Source organism: Hordeum vulgare, chromosome 7H (assembly GCF_904849725.1).
Source record: "Hordeum vulgare subsp. vulgare chromosome 7H, MorexV3_pseudomolecules_assembly, whole genome shotgun sequence".
Classification (NCBI taxonomy): Eukaryota; Viridiplantae; Streptophyta; class Magnoliopsida; order Poales; family Poaceae; genus Hordeum; species Hordeum vulgare.
Window position 1 is genome coordinate 186,921,083 of NC_058524.1, and position 11,815 is coordinate 186,932,897.

The 11,815-nt window shown below is 41.8% G+C and overlaps 1 protein-coding gene across 1 annotated transcript; it reads left to right on the forward strand.

Annotated features, from left to right (window-relative positions):
* Positions 1-434: 434 nt before the first annotated feature.
* On the forward strand, positions 435-2,952 carry LOC123407686 (eEF1A lysine and N-terminal methyltransferase). Its single transcript, XM_045100873.1, has one exon. The coding sequence runs from the start codon at positions 714-716 to the stop codon at positions 2,166-2,168; it is 1,455 nt and encodes a 484-aa protein (XP_044956808.1). The 5' UTR covers positions 435-713; the 3' UTR covers positions 2,169-2,952.
* Positions 2,953-11,815: the final 8,863 nt, after the last annotated feature.

Genomic DNA, 11,815 nt, shown 5'->3' on the forward strand with positions numbered 1-11,815 from the left:
GCGCCCGCACAGGAGCTTCGGGATGCGGGCTGGGGAATAGCGAGGGAGCGCGTGGGAGACGGATCTGCCCCGTTGCCGCCTTCCTCGGGCGCAGCACAACCTCGCTGGCCGGCCTTCCAGCGACAATGCAGCGGGCGAGGGCGGGCCTACGATGGTGGCGGATCTAGGAGAGGGGGGAGAGAAGCGCGTAGGGGTGATGGGGAACGGAACCGCCCCACCGCGGCCATCCCTGGGCACGGCACGGCTTCACCGGCCGGCCCTCCGGTGGTAGCATAGCGGGGGCGGACGGACGACGGGTTTCACGGCGACAGGCGATGCGGTTGCCCGTGTGTTGCGAGAGGTGGGCGAATCAAAATTTATCATTTCCCATAACAAAATCAGATCTGAACAACACAAGAAGAAAAATTCAGATCAAAACATCACAAATTTATCATTTTCCATAACAAAATCAGATCTAGACAACACAAGAAGAAAAATTCAGATCAAAACATCACAAGAATAGTAGAGAGAATCTATAAAAAAATTGTCATGAGTAGCCTTCACTTCTCAGCGACCTGTTGCTTTGCCTGTTGGTCCCGCAGTGCATTGAGAGAGGAAATCCCCACCGTTTGGGAGAGCTCGACGCTGCTTGCCGTTGCCGTCTCCCACATTTGACGCGCCGCCGCAAAGCCCTCGCGACTAAACGACGGCGTTAACCCGATCGGGTGCGTCCAATGGCGGTGTGCACGGAGCTGAACCAGCTGCAGCACATCGAGCCCTCCCGCTTCATATCCTTCTCCTTCCCCAACCCTCTCCTCCACGACGCCTCCAACCCTTACGCCGACGCCGACGCCGACGCCAGCGACCACGCGGAGCTCCTCCGGGTGGCCGTTCTCGACTCTCCTGCCGCCGCGACGCCATCCCCGCCCGCCCCGCGGACGGCGGGGATGCTCGTCCCGGCCGGCCGGCACCGCGACTGGATCTTCTCCACCCGCGCCGGGCAGCTCCACCTCCTCCTTTCCTCCAGATCCCAGTGGACATTCTCTCGTCTTATACTCGTCGGCCCTGAGCTCTCCACACCGTCCCCTCGGGTCGTTTCCTGCGCCGCCGCTCGCCCGGACCCGGATCCTGCTCGCGCGCGGCTTCTCCCCCTCTTCCTGGCCCTCTGCCCCAGGGCTGCGTTTGGCAACGGTGCCATCCCTTACGTCCCGCTGCTCTCCTTCCACGATGAACTCCTTCGGCTTGTTTCTGTCCAGGTTGTCGCCGGTCCTGTCGTCGGCGAGATGCTTGTCGAGGATGTGGCCGTGGACTGCGCTCCTGGCCCGGCCGAGTTGCGCCGGAGGCTGCGTTTCAAGCGCATGCCGTGCCTTGTACAGACCCAGGTGCGCCTTGCCCGGCCAATGTCTGCTGCTGCTGCTGCTTCTTCGTCGTTGGAGGCATTGGAGGAGGCGCCTGCTAGCTCGTTACAGCCCGAGGTGGGTGGACCACTAGTCCAGCCTTACCTCCAGGCCATGGTTGCCGGCCTTGCACTCATCGGCTCGTCTGTGGAGGAGCAAGCTCGGTCAGCTGCAAGGCCGAGGTGCCTTTGTGCTGGCATTGGTGGTGGAGCTCTTCCAATGTCCATCAGGATGGGACTTGGCTTCGATGTATTGGGCGTCGAGGCTGATTGTGTTGTCCTAGACGTCGCGAGGAACTATTTTGGACTGGTGGAGGATGAGTTCCTTCATGTTCGTGTTGGCGATGCTATTCAAATGATTCAGGCTTTTGCACATCCAGATGAGCCTGATTCGAAATTCAGTGCAGTTATGGTGGATCTTGACTCTCCTGATGCTATGTGTGGTGTCAGTGCGCCGCCATTGGAGATGACCCATAGAAGCACCTTTCTTGCTGCGCGCAGAATTCTAGATGATAATGGAGTGCTGGTACTGAATGTAATCCCTCCTGCTGCTGATGCATCCTTCTACAAAGGGCTGATTGATGTTCTTCACCAGGTTTTCTTTGAGTTATATGAAATAGATGTTGGTAATGGTGAAAATTTTGTTCTTGTTGCCAGAGTGTCACCGACTAAAAGCACCATTCTTGATAGTTCAAGGCTCTTTCAGACGGAATTGAGGAAATTAACTGGAGATTTTTTGGAACGTATAAAAAAAGTTGAAATTCCAAGTTACTCTCTCTGTTTGAAGTCATGACCTACAGAGAGGCTGTTACAGACTTATATTTGGATCTGATATGTAGTGCTAAGGTAAAAAAAAATGAGACCAACCCAAGGGCTAACCCTCGTTGGCTTTTATTTGGCTATATTAGAATTTTGACAGTACTATTCTGTTACCCAATCAAGAAAGCCTGTTTGAGCATTACTGCAGAACTGTTGGGTCTGCTTTTGTTATTTTGCTACCATGCAAACTGAGAATTGCTCCTGTACTTCAGAAGTTCAGATCATATCTAAGTGAGCAATACCTGAACTTCATATTGTCTTCCGAGCTGAATAATTTAGGAGCGACAATTTTTTGAAAATCGATAATGGAAAGTGCCGGGTAAAGAACTCTGGCAAGTTCCCTTCAATCCAGGAGCTGTGGAATACTAATGTTTTTGGAAGTTCACAACCAGTTAATGGTTAATGACACATGTTGACAAGCTTAGGCAGCGATTCAGGGTGCAACAAGATCAACCAAGTTACATGAGATGCCCTTTATCCTTCATCAAATGATAGGTGCATATGTTCATGAAGATTGTTTTGTCCTGCCAACCACTGTACGGCAGTAAAGTGTTTGTCATGACACTAGTAGATATAATTCCAAAATTATTTCTGTGCCAGAATTATATTTTTAGCCATTTGAAACTTCGTTTTTCTTTATGTTCCGACGAGCAGTAATTATGTTTTACTATCAAGAAGAATTATGGTGTAGTGATTTAGCTCAAAGTGGAATGCATCAAATGACACCACTACTTAATTGCATATTCAGCTGTTTCAAATTAAGCCTGTTACGAGATTATCATATTATATGTCAATTGGCTTTTATAGGGTATAACAATGCTCTTTAGATACGCTTTTAAGGTTGCCTTGTTCAGTAAACTCGTCTACGGCGTGGTTTGAGTAACACAATCTATAGCGTATACAATTGATCTTCCCTTTTCCCTATTTGCTTTTAGGTTGGATTGATGTCAGTTTGATTTGAACGAAAAAAAGAGTGGTTACCAATTGTTTAGCTAGGCAGGAAACTTTCTGCTTACCTAGATGGTGGGGTTAACTTTATTCAATCAAGCTTCTCGGATGAGCAGCATCCGTTTGTTTATCTGCTGTGATGTAGAAGAATCTGTCACGGAAGAAATGCCAAAATGCGAGCAAATGATTTCATCAGTTGGAGAGGATGTTTCGTTGGAGCACTCTACCGTAGAACATGACTAGTGGCCTGGATATTTCAACCGGTTCACCAGGATGCCTTCAGACATCTCAAATGTTGTAGATTTTGTCAGAACCCAATATGTCGCCACTGCTTTTCCTTAGTTCGTACTCGGGTGTAGCAGTTACTTTGATTAACAAAATGCTAGGTTAAAAGAAGGGGCAGGGCTCGCAAAGTTCGGGGGCAACTAATTGGAGAGCGAAAAATGGAAGTGTTACTCTAATCTTGAGCACAAATGCACCCACATGAACAGTATTTTTTTTTAAATGTAAAAAAATCTGAACTTTTTCTGGATGAACATCAACAAGTGTTCTGACATCCTGTAAAAATTCGCCAGCAAAAGACATCCATAGACCATAGTGGTCTGTGACAGAAAAATGAGTGCTCTAAATGTGTGTTTTAGAGACCTGATTTTTTTTTTGGGTACAGGCCACCACGGATGTCTTTTCTAGGTGAATTTTCAAAGGATTTTAGAACATATGTTGATGTTCATCCATAAAAGAATCATATTTTAAAAAAATAATGACTATTTTTTGGGGATTTTACTGCTTATTTGGGTGTATTCAAGCTTGGGAGCAGATAATCCATGTCACCATGTGCAGCCAAAAATGGTTATACACGAGGGATTACATTCAAATAGTGAAACGTGACACATTGTTTTCCTTTTTTGTTTGCCAAGAACCACTCTAGAACCATGAAAAACAACTGCTATTATGGATGACAGACTAAAAAAATATCAAGTATTTAACAAAAAATACCACATTTGTGGTTGGTGTCCCATTGAACTGCCATTTTCAAAACGTAAACAAAATATTACAACTTTGAGCTAAATTACAACTGCTCTAAATTGTTTGTTGACCGCTTTATATTACAACTGCTCTAAAATGTAAACAAAAAATTACAACTGCTCTAAATTGTTTGTTGACCGCTTTAGAGATTTTAAACCGAATCCTAATATCTCTGGCCCACACGTTAGGTATCAATTCAACTATCATCCACATCATCCTAACAGGTTTATTTGGCACAAATTCAAAAAGAAAAGATACAAACATAATCATTATAGTAGCAATAACCATGTTGACTTAAGGAAATGAAATAAAACAAAAAGGATAACTATTGAGTTGTCTTCCAAACAATCGTTATTGTTTAATGCTCCTAGCTAGGCATAATGCATAGTTTAACGTTTTGTCATTATAAACATATCATGTTCATCTCATATTCCCCTGCAAAAGTAATTGAATGGGTTGAATTAAATAGGATCGGGATCCGAGAGATCAAGTTTAGGAGGTGACGGTTCCTGTTTAGGCCCTTTGTATGTGATAGCTATTTCTTTGTTGTATATGTTCCTATAAGGATATTCTCACATTTTTTTTCCTGAAGCACGAGACCTAGTCCATGTTTCATATAGAAAATTCATTGTTGTGTTCACACAGTTTCTCAACCAAGATAGGTGGGGAATCTTTTCCTAAGATTCTCATTATGGCCAGCATAATCCGTAGATTTTAATTTTCGTAATTCATCTTGATCGTAAAGGATTTCTTCTATAGGTGGACATTGACGATTTATCCTGTAGTAGGCGAATATCTCTATTGCTTCTTGCATTATATGACCAAATTAATGTACTAGGAATATTGTAGCCAAGCGCTTAACCGAAGGATCATGAATATTCAATAATTCTAAGAATACTTGTTGTATGGCAGGATGCATGTGCACAATTTGCCTTTCGAGTTCACTACAAACAAAGATATAACATCCGTAAAACTAGTAGTTCTAGCAAGAATAGATTCTCCTATCATTGATAAAGCACCCACAAAAGAAAAGAAATCATGGATAACACTTTTACCATTTATATCACCACTACCTATTCAGAATCTCTTTGTATGCAAAATACTGGTTTCTTATTTACTAGCGGGATCATTATTAGCAAGATTTTCAAGTATTTAAGTATGAGTATTGTGATCATTAATGTCATCAAAGCTTATCGTAAGACTTCCATCTTGCAGAAGATTTAATAAAACCATATCATGGTCATAAGGCTCCGCACTAGTGGTGAGAAGAGCAACCCTAGCACACAAGATATTTTTGATATTTTTAGTTTTTATAGTTGAAAATAAAAGCAAGTAAAAATTAGAACAAGTAAATGATAATGTGTACGATGGGACCTTGCATTTTTATGATTTCCCCGGCAACAACATCAAAAATTCTTCTACTACTTGTGATGGCGTTGAGATTTTCCCCGGAGAAGAAGGGTGATGTAGTAAAGTAGCATTAAATATTCCTCTCAGTTAAAAACCAAGGTTTATTGAACCAAAAAGAAACCATGCAAACGAGCGATCGATAATATATGCACACACAAAAACAAATACTTGCATCCAACGCGGGCAACAGGGTTGTGAGTCCCTTGTACTCATTAATTGCAAGGATTAATTTTGATAATGTAGGATAAATAATTATGAATATAAATATAATACATTATAACAAGTATATTTTTATGTGTTTGATAAATATAGTGGTGAATGGACCCAGGGCCATAGCATTCACTATAGGCATCTCTCTCATAAGCATAGCGACGGTGGGTAAACAAATTACTGTTGGACAATTACCAGAAAAGAAAATAATTATGATGTTATTCATGACATCATCAACATACAGGAATTACGTCCATTATAAGTAAGACATAAATGATTCTTCATCTACTACTATTACCATCTATTATATTAAGTTCATAACAAATAGAGTAATGCTTGAAGCATGATGAAATAATATAGACAAAGTAAGATCAATTAATATGTTTGAACCCTATCATTTTATCCTTAGTAGCAAGAATAAAAATACATGCCTCGCTACTCCTCCTATCACAGAGTGAGGACACCGCAAGATTGAACCTACCAGTATGCACCATTTTCTCTGAAGATCTACTCATCAACTTGGTCAAAGTAAACTTATAGATCGTAAAACATACACATTTATATGAAATCACACATAACAAATATTAGAATAGACTAATAACTTTCAATGAATAATCTGATCATAAACTTGCAATTCATCAGATCCCAACAAACACACCGCAAAGATTACTTCGAATAGGTCTTTGAAGAGATCATTGTATTGAGGATCAAATGAGAGAGATAGAGAGAGAGAGAGGGAAAGCTATCTAGCTATAGCTATGAACCGGTAGGTCCGAGTGGAACTACTCACACATCATTGGAGATGTAGCAAGGTTGATGAAGACGACCTCCATGGCGGATTGCTCTTTCGGTAGAGTACGGAAACAACTTACAAATGGGATCCTGGATGAATAGAGGCTTGCGGCGGCGGAAATAAGGTTTCGGGAGCTCCCTCTGAAGCTTCCATGGTCCATTTTGGTCCAGCAAAAACTCGTCAAAAAGTTTTGTCGCGTTTGAACTCCATTATGTATAGCTTTAAAAAAACCAAAACCAAGCAGAAAACAACAATTCACACTTGGCACTAGGTTAATACATTTGTTTCCAAAAATTATATAAAATGGTGTATAGCATACAAAGTTGATAATATGATAGCATGAAACAATAAAAAATTATAGATACGTTGGAGCCATATCAGGATCAAGAAGGATGAGGCACCACCGAGCCGTACGTGTGCATATCTCGGAGGTGCCGCTCATGTGTTGCTTGGATCAGATTGGATGGCGACGCGGGTCGAAAATGTCAGTGGATAATCTAAAATATATGATATCCGTATTTGAGAAAATGCCTATTCGTATCCGAAACATCCGCATCCGAACCAAAATGGAAATGGAAATTATTCATATCCAAATTTATTTAAGAAATAAAAAATAAATATGGTATGATATTTAGACACAAATATGGATATGGAAGTGGATATATCCGTATCCGAATAAGATTATGGGAGGTAACACTCGTGCAGCGACGGTTTTTAACCCCTTTCCGTGACGTGGTTTTAAACCATGGCCTTGCATGTGTGGGTGATAGGGGGGTCCTTCCGAGACGACACAAGAAAATCTTCGGTGATGGTGACTGATGAATGCAAACGCTTGGCAAAACTAAGCGTATGAGATGTCCGCATCGATCGCAAACGAGAGTCATCGGTCAACCGTTTGAAATTAGTCATACTTTCCAAACGGCTCATCTTTGCTACTCATGTGAGATCGCATTACCATCGCACGCACTACTCTGTGTTGCACCATTTACGATGCATGCCGCATCACAAACAATTCATGATTGTAAATTGTGTAGGATAAGGAGTATATCACAAATAAGTACATTGTCTGACCCGTTTGTGATTTTTAACTAAGAAGATAATTTAACCGTCATACGAGTGTCAGATAAGTTTAAGAAACATCTGAATGTCGTACTCATATCACACAGGATAAATATCACACGTGCAATTCTGTGGTGCAACATTTACGATGCATATTGCATCACAAACAATTTATAATTGTGAACTGTGTGCGATAGAGATTCTATCACCAACGCTGAATTCGGTTGCATCGTTTGCGATATTGTATTTCATCACACACGGTTTGCAAACGGCAATTGAGTTTGTTGTCGCAAACGTTTTCTATCTATGAAATATGTTAGATCATGAGGTATTTCACAAACGTTGAGATTTACAAACCGTGTGCGACGTAATGACCCATAGAGCGTCTTTTTCTATTTTAATCGCTACAATTTAAAATTGTACATAATTTGAATTTGAAAGTAGGGAATAACTTTTTACATATCCACCATATCCATAGATTGATAGGTTCAACAACCAATGCCTTATTCGATTCACAGGTACAGAGTTCAAAAATTACGTCAAGAAAAGAATTACATAAGCACCAAATAAAGAATGATGAATGGCGGTTGAATACTTGTATTTAAGATGGTAGAGAAAAAGGAAAAAAGATATTCAGGTTGCTGTAAATGGTGAAGCGGGATTCCTCTAGTGTGCCCTCCTCCATGTCGAATGCACAAACGACTCTAGCTCATCCTTCAATATCTTCATGAGGACTTTCACATAGTCATTGTAATCTGGTAGAAATACATGTACATTTGCATGTCCAACAATCATGTAGTTTTAGAGGTGATCTTGAGTAAACTGTATTGGGAACCAATGCAAAGCAAAAAGATAGAGACATTTTGTCAGCTAAAAGCTCATTAGGGCAGTAAAAATGCTACATAGTTCCGAGTTCATATACTGTAGATCACTTTTCTCTTGGACAAACTGTAAATAAATATTTTAATGCCACATTTTGGCCCATTGTCATAACAATGTTTATTACTTACCTCGCACGATGTTGGTTCATGAATATCTCATTTCCCCATACGCAAAAAGGGTCTAAGCATGGATATTTATGAGTGACATATGTAGCTACAAGGAACAAGTAATATTAGAAGCTAAACTGCAATTGCACAGTGATGTAGTACAATACTCTCTCCGAACCACTATATAATATCTAATTACATCCAATATACTAACATATTGGATGTATTAACATCTTATGTTATGGGCGGAGCGAGTATAACATGAAAAACAAATATAGCCATGGGAACCAAAAACCAAAATAGGCATATGCTCACTACAACAGGCTTAACAACAACCAAATATAGTCATTCATAATGGCATTGTTGCGATTGCATAGAACAAGGCGTGTACTTAAAAATCAAATTGTATAATTAAACATCATAGTGTGAAAAAGCAAACTATGCAAGAAAAAACAGAATGATTGAATGGGATGCTTTCTAGGGCCATTGAACTGGTATTGATCAAATTCTGCTGCACATTGTGAATAACTAAATAAACAAGGCATACTACAAATAACCAAATAGAAATTGAAACTAGGCTAATGCTAACCACAAACAACCAAAAACCTTTAAAGGAGGCATATGCTCACTGCAACAGACTTAACAGCAACCAAATAGTTATTCATATTGGTATTGTTGAATATTCATAGAACATACCATGTGCTTAAACATCAAATTGTATGATTGAACATATCATTGTGAGAAAAATGAAATAAACAGGGGTGTGTTAACTACACTAGCTTTAACAGGAATCAAGTGTATGATGGAACAACAAAATCTAGCAATTGAAACTGGACATATGTTCACTAAAAACAACCAAGAGCAACTAAAAAATGTATATGCTCACTACAGACAGCAAAATGTATATGATTGGGCTCCACGAGACCTCCCTCACATATGCACTTTTGAACATTACATTTTGCATGACTGAAAAAGTTTAACACGCCATGGTTAAAACCTAGCATGGCAAAAGATACAAGCACGACCATATGAAGTTTTCCCTCTTTGAGGAGGCATGACAAACAAATCATGGGTTTCCTCAGTTGTTACATATGGGCTCATTACCCTTGGAAGAGCCCGGACGATGGGTGCGCACCGTGCACTCCCTGTCCCTGTTGTCATAGCTTGTCTCCTTCCCTTTGGAAGAGCATGACCGCAGGGTGCGCTCCCTGCTGTCGTGGATGGGTTATTTCCCCTTGGAAGAGACTGATAGGGTGTCCTTGTCGTTGTTGTCATCGTCAGTGAGGCATGACTTGGCAACTGACGATGACGAGACACCGCCATGGAACGCGACCTTCAGAAATGAAGGCAAATTCCTGGCAATAGAGGAGAGTAGATCCGCGGAGGGGCCATGTAGGAGACCCATGAGGGTTGGACCCAAGGGGTGAGGGTATGCCACTTAACCTATGGGATATCCTGCGTTAAGCCGTTGCTGTCGACGAGCTCGATGTCGTAGCCGGCTGCCGCGACATATAGACATGCGCGATATTCCAACCCGTTGTGATGGATCTTCAAGAGGACAGTCATACCTGGCGGCAGCGACGTTAGGGTTTGAGTGAGGGAGGAGTGGTGTGTCTGTGAGCGGAGGTTTTCCTCTTCTTTTTTTGACGTAATATGAGCAAAGTTTTTGTGGTGGTGGTGGTGGTTATGTGTGTGTGTGTGGGAGGGGGTGGTGTTTGAGAAAATGTTGCGGCTATTGAAAATTTTAGTAGGCGGCAGTGTAATGCCGGGATGCCGGGGCTACTGAAAGTTTAGATTACGGGATTGAAGCGACGTGACCCGCACAGGAGCAACAAACATCGCACATTGCCCAAACAATATAAGTGTGTGCTACCAAATAGGAAAAACTTGCGGAACCGCCATTTTTCAAATCGCTCAAGACGGTAGATATTCTTGAGATTGTGAGGGAGGTCTCGTGGAGCCCAATCATGTGACCCTGCTGATGTGACAGGGCACGACCGTGGCACACGGGTAGTCGGAGGAATGGTGTTTGTTAAGTGTACAATCGCAAACGATTGTTTTGTTCGAATCGTCTACTATCTACTCCTATAACAATATAAATGAGCATTACACCAAAAAATACTGGAAAAATTTGTAATAAAAATATGTCTGCAAAGGGTGGTTTGATATGTTTAAATACCCAATGCACAACTTTGATGTGGCACATGTCTCGTGTGCCGCCACTTCATGTCTGCGAGAAGGAATCCTAGCTACGAATACATGACCCCAACTAGGTCTCGCCTCTTGATACGTCTCCAACGTATCTACTTTTCCAAACACTTTTGCTCTGGTTTTGACCTCTAATTTGCATGATAACCCGAAGTGACGCTATTTTTAGCAGAACTACCTTGATGTTATTTTTGTGGAGAAATAAAAGTTCTCGGAATTGGACGAAACTTTTCGTGAATTACTTCTGGGATTTATTATGAATTATGGACCAAAGACCTGCCAGAGAAACGCTGCCACGGGGCCACAAGCCAACAAGGCCCGACCCCTCCAGGTCGCTCCTTGATGGCTTGTAGGGCCCACGTGGCTCCTCCAACCCTAATCCTGTCCTATAAAATCACATCTTCAAAGAAAAAATAGAGAGCAGTTTTCATCGCGTTGCACGAGACGAAGCCGCCACCACCTCCTGTTGTTCCTCCAGAGGGCTGATCTGGAGTCAGTTTGGGGCTCCAGAGAGGGGGATTCAACGCTGTCGTCATCACCAACCCTTCTCCATCAACACCACTATGACGCTCACCACCGGGAGTGAGTAATTCCTTTGTAGGCTTGCTAGATGGTGGTGGGATTGGATGAGATTGATCATGTAATCGAGTTAAGTTTGGTAGGACTTGATCCCTAGTATCCACTATGTTCTCAGATTGATGTTACTATGATTTTCTATGCTTAATGCTTGTGACTAGGGACCGAGTGCCATGATTTTATATCTAAACCTATTATGTTTTCATGAATATAAGAATGATCTGGATCCTATCTTGAAAGTTGTAGTTACCTATGTCTTGATTCGCATACCGCAAGGTGATAATAATTGGGATTCTTTCCGATGATTGCCTAGTTTGAGGAGTTCATGTATTCACTATGTGTTAATGCTTTGTTCTAGTTCTCTATTAAAAGGAGGACTTAATATCTCTAAGTTTACAATAG

Coding starts and splice junctions, on each gene's coding strand:
- LOC123407686 (XM_045100873.1), top strand. CDS start 714: ATGGCGGTGTGCACGGAGCTGAACCAGCTGCAGCACATCGAGCCCTCC.